The sequence below is a fragment of the Eschrichtius robustus genome, chromosome 1 (assembly GCF_028021215.1).
Source record: "Eschrichtius robustus isolate mEscRob2 chromosome 1, mEscRob2.pri, whole genome shotgun sequence".
In the NCBI taxonomy this organism is placed as follows: domain Eukaryota; kingdom Metazoa; phylum Chordata; class Mammalia; order Artiodactyla; family Eschrichtiidae; genus Eschrichtius; species Eschrichtius robustus.
Genome location: NC_090824.1, coordinates 50,031,937 through 50,047,227, shown reverse-complemented (window position 1 = coordinate 50,047,227; position 15,291 = coordinate 50,031,937). Strand labels below are relative to the sequence as shown.

Below are 15,291 nucleotides of genomic sequence, written 5' to 3'. Positions count from 1 at the left end.
TCCCAGGCCTCTCTGCCACAGCCATTTAGAATGGAAGCTTTATGAGAGCAAGGCCTTGCTACAACCTCAGTATCAAGAATAGCACCTGGCACACAGGAGGCACTCAATAAATATTTGAATATATCCTCCAGAACTCAGCATGAAATTTACTTCCTTAAAGAAGCCTTCCTTGACCTTCTTATGTCAGTAACACCAATTTCATTTTCTCAAAGGACCCCCATGCTTTTCTTCTGGGCCCCAGGAAAGATCCAGCACAATCTTCTAAAATAGTTCCAAGAGATATTAGTACAAAGGCATAAACACTAGAATCTTTCAGATTTCACAAAAGCATTTCTGAATCAAAACCCTCAACCTTCTTCCCCCCCTGCCATAGACTGCTATTAATTAACTCAAAACATTCACACCTCTTGAATTTTAACAGATATCTAAGAGCAAACTGTAATGGTTGAGGTGGGACGTCGATATTTAACCTGAATGAAATTAGACTCAGGAACAAGGTAATACTACCAATTCTTTCTAGCTCTCTGTGACATTTGTAACTACAGATAATAAGACAACAGACATTTTCTCTTCCTTGGCTAGCCTGGTGAATAATGCCTTACAGAAAAGGCATCTACCACGGAAATACCAGGGACTAAAAAACCTGCTAAAATGATTTTAAGGCATGTTTCCCATATATAGAATGCCTACACTGATTTTTCTCAGCATACAATCGAATAGCACATGCACAAAGTACCACAGGCATTTCAAAGACACAGGTAATAAGCTGCATTTACAAATATATCCCACACTCTTTTTTCCTGCAAGTAATATGATAGCTTCAATCTTCCCAGGGAGTAGTGATGAAGACATTTATGTATCTGGCTCTTTTAGGAAAGATACATAATTTAGCGGTAATGTTAACAATGCATGTGTTATCCATTACTGGTGTCATTTCGCTCTACTTTACCCTTTGTAGTTCTGTATGTACTTAAATGTCCTGGTGAAGTTCTGTTTTAACAGTTAAAGAACAACAGCACAACAAAACAAACAGTTAAAGAACACATTTCTATTTCCAAAATTATTTTTCCTTAAATCTATTTCTCAATGCTCGTGTTTCTTCTAGTGAAGTGAATATTTAATGCTGGTTTAAAAAAATCCCTTGTGTTTTCAGTCAGTAATAGTAACTTTGTCAAATATATGTATTTTTTGGTTTCCAGAAAAATCAGCCAAAACTTGAAAATAAGCAAAAGAGATAACTAGGTGTTCTTCAATGCAGTGCTATGCTTGAACCTTTGATTACTTTCTACTGACTGGGCTATTTTACAAATTGATCAGATTAACTTAGAGATTTTTGTCTGGTACAGAGGCAAAATCTAATCAGCAGGAAAGACAATCCCAAACTTACTGCTTATGTTCTTGTAGGACATTAACAAATTTTGTGTCCAACCCCAAAATCTTACTTTAATATTCTTTTATTAAGTTGCCTATAAATATCTACCTCCTCCAATTTTCATTTGAAGTGGGTCTAAGATCTCATGAGTTCCCTCATTAAGTAGTAAGTTGAATCAAAATTACTGATACATGTTCGTTCACATTGGTATGAGAGTTGTGACTTTACCTTTCTGAAAATTATATTTTAACAGTTTTGGAGGTTCCATCAAGATGCCCAAGTGAACTAACCTCACAGAGTTAATTAAACAACCTTGTTCTTTTCACACACAGAGATATTCCTTACAAAACTTTGAGCTCATAACTGCTATCTCATTTACATAAACCAAAACCTCAAAGTTTATAATTTTCAGTCTAAGTGGTAAACACCTTTAGAGCAAGGCCTTTACTTTTATTCATGTTTGTATTCTTAGGATCCAGCTTGGTGCCAAGTACCTAAAATGTGTTCAATAAATGTTAAATGAAACTAGCGTACACATGTTTGATGGCAACACCAACTGGAGGAGAAAAATCTTAGTAGTCTAATACTATTGCTGCTTCTACTATTAATCCTAGCAGTCTTTGTAACAATCTGGTCAGCTGGAAGAAGGAAACCAAATTCTAGATGCCTTGAATGTGAAGACAGAGCCTCCCCATAAGTGGTAGGAATCCCTTGTACAAAGACAAGGGTGGCAAGTATAGACCAGAATTTAACTCATCCTTCAAAGAAAGAGTGAACCTTGAGCTCTTTAAGAACTAAAACTCTTAGCAAGCACTACAAACCTACATGTCGCAATACCACAAATACCACAAAACTGAACATAATCTGAATTATGAACACCAAAAACATAAAAAATGTCATCCATGGGAATATACCTCAATTCTAGAATAACAGTAAATTAATCAATTAAATAGAAACTGCTTCTTGAATTCACCTCAAAAGACCAGATATTCTTTGCTGTATTTATTCCATAAGCAAAGGATATACAAGAACTGTGGAATAAGAAAATAGAGATCTACAAGGCATCTGAGTTCCAAGAAAACAAGCACAACATATAAATGCAAAATACCAGACTCAAAGCAATGGACTAGGATTGGATGCTAACGCTGGCTTTGTTTCCAGGCTAACCTGAAGATATAAAACTGTATTTGTGCATGACGGATTATTAGGGTCAAAGCTACCTACTGAATAAGTTATGCAACACATACTCAAATTCTATTTGCTACCAGAAAATACTAGTAGGTGGAGACCTACTTCACACTGCCAACAATACAGGCTTACCTGATAACTGTACTCACACTTCTTTCTATGTGGTGGAAGATTTAATTACTATCTAAGCATTTCCCCCTTTGCTTTTCATTATCACCACTCAGCACACTTTCCATTTCTTTCCCTCTCCTTATAGAATCGGGTTGCCCACAGAAGGAAGGTCAATTTAATACTTTTAACACCTAATATACTTGTGAAATGATAACTGTCTAGCTGCTCCTAGCCACCTCCACCAAATTCTTTAAAAAGATACTAGCTGATGTTTGGCCCAAGGGAGGCAGTATCTCTTCATAAGAATTATGAAAATAATGGCAAATCTGAAACTCTGAATGCACGAGGAAAATGTTTTTAACTTAATATACTACTTCCTTTCACTTGTAGAAATTTAATGTATGAAGATTTATTTTCCAAGGGCAGTCTTTTAAATTAATGTTTATTCTTTCTTTATTATTTTAAAATTTATTCTTGGTTATTTTCCACAAAAGGTAGAAGGGACTAAGTTTGCATCACTGGCAAGGAAAACCCACGCTCAGTAGGTATGGTATCTTCTCCTGCACCCATTTACACTCTTTAAATGTTTTGACCTTACAAAAGGTTTTATTATAAAAATGATAGTATGATTATTACCTAAATGCAGACGAAAACTGACACCATCTACAGGAGAGATGCACCCTAGTGATGCACCCAAACGTAAAACATTCATTTTTATGAGCTGCTCCTTTTTCGTCCCCCTAAAATGATTCTAAGTGCTAAACTGCACTCAGTGAAGAAACTGACCAAATGCTACAAGGGAAATCTCTCGTAAACAGGGGGGACGCCTTTTGCAGGAAGGGAGGAGGCACTTTAAATTGACCTCAAGAATTGTTAAAAGCAATATCATGTCTCACTGACATTTCTCGAGAAACATACCCATCTTACAAAAAAAAAGTTACCACCTCTTAAGTGAGTGGACACCCTTCACGAGCAAATCGCCTAAGGGAACAGCCCCAAGGAACTTAATTAAAAGTAATTACCCAGGCTAGAAATGTGCTTTTGTTTTAGAAACTGTCTAAATACCAGCGGGATTTTCTCTTGCCCGAATCCAGCCTGAGGACAACAAATTGGTCAACAGCGGAAGTCGCCTGACGAAATGACTGCAACGTGAAATCCAGTTTTATGATCATAACAAAACCTTCCTTCCGGGGCCAAGCAAGAACTTGAGAAAACGTCCTTTTGGACGCAGCAGGCAATCACGCGCCCCCATCGCCGGCCGGAGAGAAAGTGCTGGGCCTGCGGGCCCCGAGCGCGGGGAGGGCGTGTAGCTCCCCGTAAGAGCGTCCGAGGGGCCGCGGCCCGCGCACCCCGCCCGCCTGCCTCCCGCCTCAGCCCGGGCACCTCCCTAGGGGCCCCGAGGCCGCACGGGCACCAGCACTGACCTTCCGCAGGGCCGAGACCAACAGTCCCCGCCATTTCGGACTGTTCTCTTCGCTGAAGAACTCGTACGGCTGCGGCGCCTGCTGCATGGCCCCGGCGGCAGCGCCTCCGCATCGGGGGCGGCCCGCGGGCCGAAACGGGCCGGGCCGGTGGCCTGACAGGCAGGGCGCGGGCCGCCTCGCCTCGCCGGCCGCCGCCGCCTCCTGCCCGGGCCGCGGCTACGGCCGAGGCGGCTCGGAGGCGGCGCCGGCGGGCGGGCGGGGGCTCCGGGGGCGGCTTCCTCGGCCCCGCGGCCTCGCCTAGTGCAGCGTCCGCAGAGGAAGCGCGGCGGCCCGTGAACCCGGACGGCCCCCGGCTGCGACCGAAGCGGCGGCCTCCTTTCCCGGCGGCGCTGGCCCGCTTCTCGGGCGGCTCCTCCTCCTTTGTCTGGGTTCGCAACCCGGCGGGGGTACAGCTGGCCTCTCCCCTGCTCGGACTCCCGCTACGGCCGCGGCAGGCAGAGAGCGGCGGCGGCGGCTTGTCTCCTCATCGCCTCATCTCCGCCCTCCCAACCGGCAACGCCGCCCTGCCCGGCCCACCCGAGTCACCTCCAGAGGGCCCTGGGGACAGGCCGGGCGCGCGCGTCGGGCGAGAGAGCCACACTGGCGCGCACACTGTTGGCCACCACCACCGCCGCCGCCCCTTCAGCAGCCGCGCACAGCGCCCCAGGGCCGCCGCCAAACTCCGGGTCCCAGCAACCGCGGCTCAGCCAGCCCCCTCCGCCCCGCGCTCATTATCCAGTATAGCTGGAGCAGCCCCGCACGGAGCATGCGCGCCGCGGAGCTGGCAAACGGGCTGGCCGGGAGCGGAGGCCTCCTCGCGGGAGTGCGCGTCTCCTGGGCGCTTGCTGGGTGCACGTTCCAGACAGACTCCGCAACTCACTAACTGCGTTTTACACACACTCTCCCTCCTCTCGATCTTCCCGAGACAATCCTGACTCGATGCTACTCCTCGAGCCCCAGGACTCCGTCATGGGAAGCAGTATAGGGATTTGTAGAGAAAGGGGCTTTCCGGCTGGACAAGATATTTAATGTATTTGTGTTCTACACGGCTATTCTGTATATGTAACTATTTCATAGCGTGGTGCTGTGGGGACTGAAGGAAGTGAGGAGTGGGAAGCCCTTAGCACACAGTAGGGCAAAAAAAGGCAGATGGCAACGTTAATCAAGCTTGAACTTAAAAGGTCTTTCACTTGCATGAGCCCCTATGTGTTCACAAAAATTTCATACCGTTTTGGTAAAGCTTTCCATATTTTTGCATTGTTTTCTTAATGGTGTCCTCCAAACTGTGGCGGTGTGGAGGTGTCAGGCGCCACAAAAACCTGGATCCGCCCTTGGGACCAGCCATACTCATTAGCAACCCAAAAAAGATCCCCAGACCTTAAGCTTTCCTGAGTTGAAAACTCTGGAAACTTTATCATTAACGTAAATTTCATCCCACTAAAGACGCTGAGAATATACATGAATTACAATACATTGTTGCCAGCCACTAGCAGTGAGGAAGGGAAAGGAAGAACAGGGTGCCAAAAAAAAAAAAAGTCTGTGCCACGCTTCAGTTCCAGATCAGTAGCAGAGCAATTATCCTACCTTAAAACAAGCACCATTTTGTCATTTTGGCAAAATCATAATGGCAGAGTTGGAAAACTTAGTATCCACTCAACCATTTTTCTAATCCAAGTATCCACTGAATCAAGAATCTTTTCTAATAGATAAGCAACAAGGATATACTGTACAGCACGGGGAAATATAGCCAGTGTTTTCTAATAAGTTTAAGTGGAGCATAATATATAAAAAATATTGAATCATTGTGTTATACACCTGAAACTAATATAATATTGTAAATCAGAAATACTTCAATTAAAAAAAATATCTCTAATAAATGGCCACATCCACATTCCCACGTACAATACTTGGGATAAAGGTAGGATAGGGAAATGCTTGTATGTCTCCAATCTTTCCATCAGTGAGGGCAAAGATCTTGGCTTATATAGAGTGTATTTACTTTCCTCTCTCTTCCTGAACTCCAGCTATAAACTGCTAGGCTGTCAAACTACTGGACTGTGATTGTATTTTCTTGTAGGAGAGTAAAGTTGTTAATAGGAAGTTTCATTCTTGGCTAAGGAGGTTAGAAGCCTTCTCTGGGTCAAATCAGGTCTGAAGACACATTTTGTTTAACCAAAGCTATATTTAAATTTTTTAAACTGTTGTTAATATTTTAAAATTAAGAGATTTCATATAAAAATTTGGATTTTCAGCTTCTCTTGACAAAGATCTGGCAACACTGGGCCCTGATGCTTCCTGCAGGGGAATAATCAGCAGGCAGTGGGGTAGTGGCTGCCTCTTTAGAAAAATATGCCATCCCGTTTCCAGTTGGCTATACTCCCCAGCTGGCACTCTTCACCCTTTTATGTAACCTGCCTAGTCTCTACAGGCATCTAAGTTGTGATCTCTGGGCTAGGCAAACAGAAATGTGATCCACGTGCATGTGGAAGATAATCCAAGAATGACACCAGTAAAAAGTTTCCCAACCAGACAAATGGGCCACCTAGAAAAACATGTTGGATCCATACTGTATACTCTACACTAGGCTAAAGCCAAGATGTGTCAAATATTTAAATGTAAAAAATAAAACCATAAAATAATCTGTTTATAACTTTGGAGTACAAAGACCTTTCTACTATGATATAAAATGTAGATTGATAAATTCTATTTTTAAAAATGTATACCAAAGAAAAACACCACAAGGTAAGCCAAAAGGCAAATAACAAACTGGAAAAAATATTTGCAACTCATTTCCTACACAATCTCCCTAACATCTAAAGGAATTCCTGCAAATTAATAAGACTAAAACTTAATAAGAAAAAAAAGATAAAGGATATGAAAAGGAAATATAAATGTCTCAAACATATTGAAGATGCGCAACTTCACTCATATTACAAAAATCGCAAATTTAAATAATACTGATTTTTCACCTGTTAGAATAGCACAGATCAGAAAGTTTGATTATATACTATGTTGGTGAGAATATGGGGAAACCGGTACTCAGATTATTGGTGAGATTGGTAAATTGGTTCAATCTCCATCAAGGGCAACTTGACAACATCCAAGTTGCAAAGGCACATACCCTTTGACCCAATAAATTCTAAGAATATGTCCTGTAGGTATGCTTGCTCATATGTGAAATGGCTTTGCACAGTATTATTCATTACGGTATTGTTTGTTACAGCAAAACAACAACAAAAAAACACCCTAGAAATAAACAATTTAAATAATCATCAGTAGGAATAAGGGACTGGTTCAACAAATAATAAATCCAGAGAATGGAACCTATAAAGTCATTTAAAAAGAACCAGAAAAAAAAAAAAAAGAACCAGGCCACTGTGTTCAGGCCACTTGAACATTCTCCAAGATACACCACAAAGCGAAAAGAGCAGGATGTATAATACAGTATGCAGAGTATGCTACCACTTGTGTAAAAAAAAAAATGGAGACAGTATTTTATTATATATAAATATTTCTGCAAGGCTGCACAAGATATTGACAAGTTTTGTTGCCTTGGGGATGAGAACTGGGGGGCTAGAGGAGAGAGGGAGACTTTCCACTGTGTACTTTTTTATGACTTTTGAATTTTCAACTATATGAATGTTGTACTTATTCAAAACATTAATTAAAAGCTGTTTTTTTAAATGAAAAACTCCAACCTCATTAGAAACACATGCTTCAAGTGTTGAAAAATAGAAGTATTAAACACACTGATACCATGAGAGAGAGGGCCTAGGGATATATAACAAAAACTCAATCATAAATTTGAGTTAAAATTAATATGCTATCATACTAAGAATCTGATAGTAATTTTACGTATCTTTAGAATTTATTTTTTAAATTTTTTATTGAAGTATAGTTCATTTACAATGTCGTGTAAGTTTCCATTGTACAGCACGGCGATTCAGTTATACACACACACACATTATTATATATATATATATATATATATATATATATATTCTTTTTAAGATTATTTTGCCTTATACGTTATTACATAATATTGAGTACAGTTCCCTGTGCTATACAGTAGGTCCTTGTAGATTATCTATTTTATACATAGTAGTGTGTATATGTTAATCCCAGTCTCCCAGTTTATCCCTCCTCCCACCTCCTTTCCCCTTTAGTAACCATAAGTTTGTTTTCTGTGTCTGTCTCTGTTTTGGAAGTAAGTTAGTTTGTGTCTTTTTTTTTTTCTTTTAGATTCCACATATAAGCGGTATCTTATGATATTTGTCTTTCTCTGTCTGGCTTACTTCACTTAGTGTGATAATCTCTAGGTCCATCCATGTTGCTGCAAATGGCTTTATTTCAGTCTTTTTTATGGCTAACATTCCATTGTATATATATACGATATCTTCTTTATCCATTTTTCTGTTGGTGGCCATTTAGGTTGCTTATATCTCTTGGCTATTGTAAATAGTGCTGCATTGAACATTGGGATGCATGTATCTTTTCGAATTATGGTTTTCTCTGGATATATGCCCAGGAGTAGGGTTGCTGGATCATATGGTAGCTCTGTGTTTAGTTTTTTAAGGAACCTCCATACTGTTCTCCATAGTGGCTGCACCAATTTACATCCCCACCAACAGTGTAGGAGGGTTCCTATTTCTCCACACCCTCTCCTGCATTTGTTATTTGTAGACTTTTTGGTGATGGCCATTCTGACCGGTGTGAGGTGATACCTCATTGTAATTTTACTTGCCTTTTTAGAATTTAGAATGGCTTTAAGGAGATAACTTGAATGACCCAAGCACATCTCAAATTTTAAAAGGCAGTAAAAATTTTACCACTAATATTCTCTCACTGAAAAACATTTTCAAGGAGGACTTAACATTTCTCCCATTTACTCTCTCCTACTTCCTCCATTTATTTAAAGCTACAAGTGCTGCCAGTCAGTAGCAAACCAAAGCAATGCCACAGGAAACAATAAATGTTGTTGTCACTCACTTCCATGGTCCGTTGCTGTAGCTAACTCTGGTCCTCTTAACAGTCCACCTACTGGAAAGAAATTGGAGCAGGCACTCAAGACAGATCATTTGCCCTATAACCCATATGGGAGGCTCATGCCCAGAACCCCAACCCCGTGTAAGAGGTAGCATACCAAAAATGTCTTCCCGAGAGGAACAATAATTTTGTATGAAATTCCAAAAGATTGATTTACTTATTGCCCTCCTCCCCATGGAAAAAGCACTGTGTATTGGTATGTTATATACATTCTACTATGGAACAGAAATAATGTTCCCTGGTACTCTGGGCATGAAGATGACACTGAGGTCAGCCAGATATTGCTACCACTACCAAATGGAAAGCCATTTTTTGTAAGTAGGAAAGTGCTCCACTTTTTTTTTTTTTTGGCTGCGCTGGGTCTTCATTGCCGCACGCAGGCTTTCTCTAGCTGCAGAGAGTGGGGGCCACACTTCGTTGCGGTGCTCAAGCTTCTTATTGCGGTGGCTTCTCTTGTTGCGGAGCACGGGCTCTAGGCGCGTGGGCTTCAGTAGTTGCGGCACACGGTCTTTGTTGCTCCGTGGCATGTGGGATCTTCCTGGACCAGGGATCGAACCTGTGTCCCCTGCATTGGCAGGCAGATTCTTAACCACTGCGCCACCAGGGAAGTCCCTAGTGTTCCACTTTTTACCCAAAATATAAACTACTCTACCTCATTTTTACATTATACACAAATACAAGCTTTTTTTTTGATTGGCTGCTATTTAAAGCCTATTGATAGTTCAAAATCTATATGAATCAGAGTTTTAAAAAAATCCTTATTTCTCCATATCCCTGTGTCATATTAACCACCATCCAGTACCCACATTAAATGGATGATACACTAAAGGTTCTCTTCAGTACTAGATAAGCACAAACCACTGGACCCCTAGAAAACGGTCTTGAAGGATCTCTATGGTTAAAACAGAAAAAAACAGGGGAAAGCTCAAACACAGTTCCCCAATACCACAAATCATGCAGCCAAGGTTCCCACATTTGGGGAAATTGCAGGGGTCAGCACATCCGGAGTGCAATGCATGAGCTGCACCCTGGGAAAACCACCTTCATGATCATGGTATATCCCCTCCCAGGTAAGTATCGAATCAGAGTTTTTATGAAACTAAAAATTATGTTCACAACACCAAAGCTCATTAAAATATTTTTAATATTAATATACAATTCTTCTCTCTTAGAAATACACAAAACTTTTAAATATTATAGCATTATTCCACAACAAAACTCTATTGACATAAATAAAAACGTTTTACAAATAGAATAATCTACACATTCAAAACGCTTTCAATAATTTTTTCACTTGTATTTTTTGGGGTAAAGACCCAAATGGAATGGGGGTTGCTTTAATTAGGGTAGTTATTTTTATAACTTCAGTCTTTCACAGCTTAGTGTATATGCAATCTTACTGTTAATGAAATAGAGAATTGTAATATTTTCCATCTCTTAATAGTCTTGCAATGAAACAGAAAATACCCTGTGTATCACATTTCTTGGAGGAATCAGTTGTTATGAAGAACCATTAGGGCTTGTTTCCTCTGTGAATACTTTCCAACTGCTTTCAGTGTTCTCATCCCAAGTGTTGAAGAACTGTCTAATCTATTCACCTGAGATGTGCTATTCTGTAACACGAGCTGATGATGTGTAGCCTTTCAAATTAATTGATGAGGTAGCTCAATCAATGTAATCATTGGCTTGAAGTGAAAAGGAAGAAAACTGGTAAGTTTTGCTATCAACCAAAATGCTCATCTTTCTAACTCATCCATCACACAGTTTTGGAGAGACGAGAGGAAAGAAAAAATGAAGACTGGAAGATTAATCCAGAGAGAGTATATGTGAGGGAATGGATGAAAATTTCTCACCTAAATGGTGGTTCTGCAATAAGTTTCCCCATATTATACCATATTTTCATTTATATTTCTATTTTCCAACATTCTGAATTGCAAGAATCATTTCAACAGATACCACACACACACACATATATATATAGTACATAGTATACAGTATGGCACTGGGCAACAATTTAAAATACTCATGAAGTACACATGATTGTAAGGCACTTTTGCGGTGTACAAAAGTGAATGCCTCAAAATTAGGTATTTCCCCAAAATGAAGAAATATCCTCATAAAGGTTTATAGGATTCTGGAAAAGTCAAGTAGGCATGAATCATTAGTGATCTTGGCCAACATTTGAGAACCTTGGTATGACTGAAGAACAGAGATATAAGAGATAAATACTATTTTAAATTACAAAGTTCTGTATGTCAGTGTCAGGATTCTAAGTTCTTTTAGTTTCTCAACCACAGAAGACTGAAGAGTAAGTAAAATACTCAGGGTGGACTGCTGTTTAGATTTAGGGATGACATCAGACCAAGTCAATTATAAAGAAACTGGGAATAATAAATGCTTTGAGTTTCTTCTGCAAAGTTATTTCTTACAAATGTAGCTAAGATAGAATCTTATTCAAACTACTTCAAAATGTGAAATTTCATGTATTTGAATCAACAATTTCAAATTCCCAAATACAAATACTGTTGCTCTAAATGATGTGAGCTTTTCTATGACTCTTCAAAATTAAAAGGTTTGCAACCTACAATATATTTTCTTGTCTAGGAAAGATAAAAAAGCTTAGATATTATAAAGCCAAAAAGTTAAGAGAATAATCACTTTTTCATGCTGTAGTTCCCAGAAATTCCAAAAAAGCCAAATCTCTAGATCATGGTTGGTGAGGACAGGTCATTAACAAAGTCAAGAATCCAGGACAGATACAACTGTACCTTTTTAAAGAGCATGGACTTTAAAAAATTATTATTTCCACATTACATAATTTAAAAAATTCAGTGGTTATCTAAATGGTATACCTAAAAATGACATTTTAAACCATTTTTCTTAAATGAAACTTAAAGAATGTAGTTAGTACATTCTTGTTGCTGAATGTGGAGATTAAAATGCATACCTAGCTCCTTTCATTATTTACAATTTAAATCTTTGTTGTACTTCATCTGCAATCATTCCAGAAATTGCAAGGGAAGAAGTGGCAGCAGGGGAAGGTGCATTTCTCACATGAAGAATGCGATTTCCAATAACCCCAACTCCTCCATCAAATACAAAATCTTCTACGAGATTTCCATCTCTATCCAGGGCTTGGGCTCTTACTCCAGCTGGACCTCTGCAAAAGCAAGAGTGGTAGTCATCTGACTAGAAACGACAGGACACTTTACATACGTGTCAGTGGTTTCAAAGTATTCTTAAAGCAATGAAGTCTTTATTCTTCTAAATGCACAATTATGTGAAAACCCAATAGGTTTGTGTTTAGCCAAAGGCTGCCAGTTGTAGCCTGTCAAGCATATATCCTTACCCTAAAATACACAAATGGGTTCTTTCCAAAAGTAGCAGATAAACCCATATTTAATTAGAATAGATGTATTTTTATTTAAATTTACAAAACGAATTTATTATAAAATCAGTCACTAGAATAGAAAGCAAGATAATACAAAGTAAAGAAAGCAAGAATTATGTGTGTCAGCTACATTCCTACATGCGCTACAGAATTCTAAGTATTTTTATGTTTTGTTTTGGTTGTACACTATTAAAAGGTATGGAAAAAAATATTTGCAAATGGCAGCAAATTCTGGCTTTGTAGTTTGTTTTGATTTTTAACGGTTTAGCATTTAATATAAGGATAACCTTCAATTAATTAAAGAGAAATGACACACTCTCTTAATTAAAGGAAAAGCACAAAAATGAATTAACAGCATGTTAATACAGTAAGAGCCTTTAACATTAAAAGTTCTGTTTTACAACATTTGAGTTTACAAATTAGATTTTTTTTTTTTTTTTTTTAGTTTAAAAAATAAAGTTTAGGGCTTCCCTGGTGGCGCAGTGGTTGAGAATCTGTCTGCCAATGCAGGGGACACGGGTTCGAGCCCTGGTCTGGGAAGATCCCACATGCCGCGGAGCGACTAAGCCCGTGAGCCACAATTGCTGAGCCTGCGCGTCTGGAGCCTGTGCTCCGCAACGGGAGAGGCCACGATAGTGAGAGGCCTGCGCACCACGATGAAGAGTGGCCCCCACTTGCCGCAACTAGAGAAAGCCCTCACACAGAAACGAAGACCCAACACAACCATAAATAAATAAATAAATAAAATTTTAAAAAATAAGTAAATAAATAAAGTTTACAGATAAAATCTGGATAAAATATTTTTGGAGTCCAAAAGCGCCTCCTCTGAAACTGCTTAAGAAAACCCAGTTTGCAAACAGCTGCCTTATACACACCAGCAAGACTCAAGAAATCAGGCAACAATATTAAACAATTTTTATTGATTCTGGGCCGATGCAGATAAGCACTTGAGGAAGATACAAAGAACAATACGAGAGCACTGCCCTCTAAGACCTCAGCCTGGCTGAGGAGAGATCATGATAATAATAGCTATTTTTTTACCAAGTGCTTACTCCATGCTAGGAATTCTCTCATTTAATCCTCACAACAACTCTAAGAGGCTGATACTGTTCATATTTAACAGCAAAGAAAATAGAGAGATTAAGTAACTTGCCTGAAGTTACATAGCTATACAGTTCATCTGTAGAGAGATAAATAAGAATTACAACAACAGGGGTGAAAGGTTCTGTAATAAAAGTAATCTGTAATATAGAAGGCTGCAGGGAATCTGGACAGGAGATTTTTGAGCTGTAAGGATTTCCAAGTAAGAATCAGATACAACACTTACAGCACAAAAAGACAGAATGGGACTGAAGCTGAAATTTCTTAGGGTAAGGATACATAACAGCCTATTAGCCAGTGTATGGTCTATTTTGTACATTCTGTGTTTGTAGCTTCTCTCAACCAATCAAAACAGCATTTCTCCTCTCTTTTCTTGGATAATGCCCCTGTTGCTGTTGTGAGCATCTCTATGAGTTTTCTTGTCCTTCTCCTTTTATCTCACAGAAAGCCACCATGTAGGGGACACACAGTGGCATGACTGGCTACTGATGTTGAGTGTTCAAAATAAAAACTTTCCTCTCCATGAAGGTTTAGTTAGTATATTCTCCTTACTCTTTCTAAGCAAACAGAAGTTAATACTGATTAACTACAGTTAAAAATGTGTCTATATTTATTTATTCCTCTTACAAACACCAACTATGTTCTCGACATCCCCTACACTCCTGCCCAAGTATTCAAAACCTATAATCCAAACTGTAAAAAAAATATAGAAGATTAACTTTTTCTAAGAAACTCACTTTAGTTCAAACTAAAGTAACTATTTAACATGGCATGTTTAAATTACCAAATTCTTCATGCTCCCTATTCAGCACTTAATGAAATTTCAGGGTTTTTCTTTGCATGATTACATATAGGCATTCCCCCTCAGAATATCTCAGCTTGAGATGAATATTATAATTTTGAAATTTCAGGTAAAATAAACCATAAACATCTTCAGGGCCAGAACTGAATCTTATACAACAGCCCTATTTTGCCCCCATGTCTAGATTTGTGTACACAGGAAGTATTCAATAGGGACAGAAAATTTTAATTATTTAACTCTCAATACTTTTAAATTCTATTTTAATAGCTGAAAGAACAAATGATTCAGCAAATTTAATATTTGTGAATTTAGCTATATTTAACTGTTTAATGCTATTTGTAGCCACATATTTTGCCGTATTTGTAGCTAAATTTAATAGAAATGCAAGCCCTAGACCCTTAAATATGTCTAGAAACCACAGGTAAATATGTAACTAACGGCACTCATTCTTCTGAGAAGTGTTGTATTTATTGCTTTATTATTCTGTGGCAGGCATAATCCTGTGGGCTAGAAAACAGCTATGACAGGCTACAACTGACATCTTTGGCCAGTTCCAAATAGGACAATTTAGTATTTTATAAAACTCACATGGGATCTACTGTTAATCTAAAAACAGAAGTTCACAGGAGCATATTTAAATTGGGAGTGGTGATATAGGGCAAGTCAACCATTCCATCTTAATTTCCAAATGTGAAGGAAGTGTATTTTTGTTATTAATATTCAACCAAACTGGATTGCAACAAGAGAACATGGTTTTTCCATGCCCAGTTTTTGAATTTTGTTGACAAACTGGTTTAGGGCTTAGATCATTTTGAGC

The 15,291-nt window shown here is 39.1% G+C and overlaps 2 protein-coding genes and 1 non-coding gene across 5 annotated transcripts in view; all 3 read right to left on the bottom strand.

Annotated features, from left to right (window-relative positions):
- SOS2 (SOS Ras/Rho guanine nucleotide exchange factor 2) overlaps nt 1–4,245 on the bottom strand; it is a 106,709-nt gene extending 102,464 nt beyond the window's left edge. The window contains exon 1 of the mRNA XM_068545647.1: nt 4,096–4,245. Coding sequence (XP_068401748.1) covers nt 4,096–4,182 — 87 coding nt within the window. The 5' untranslated portion in view covers nt 4,183–4,245. The remainder of the gene's footprint in view (nt 1–4,095) is intronic.
- A 5,849-nt stretch (nt 4,246–10,094) lies between these two features.
- LOC137750341 (U1 spliceosomal RNA) lies at nt 10,095–10,258 on the bottom strand. The gene has a single exon (XR_011070424.1). It is a non-coding gene; the product is annotated as a U1 spliceosomal RNA (small nuclear RNA).
- Nucleotides 10,259–10,423: 165 nt separating this feature from the next.
- L2HGDH (L-2-hydroxyglutarate dehydrogenase) overlaps nt 10,424–15,291 on the bottom strand; it is a 52,766-nt gene continuing 47,898 nt past the window's right edge. For 2 of the 3 annotated variants that reach the window (XM_068545616.1, XM_068545619.1), the window contains one exon: nt 10,425–12,340. In XM_068545616.1, the coding sequence (XP_068401717.1) occupies nt 12,145–12,340 (196 nt within the window). In that variant the 3' untranslated portion in view covers nt 10,425–12,144. Of the gene's footprint in view, nt 12,341–15,291 lie in introns of all 3 variants that reach the window. The other variant, XM_068545625.1, reaches the window with a different exon arrangement.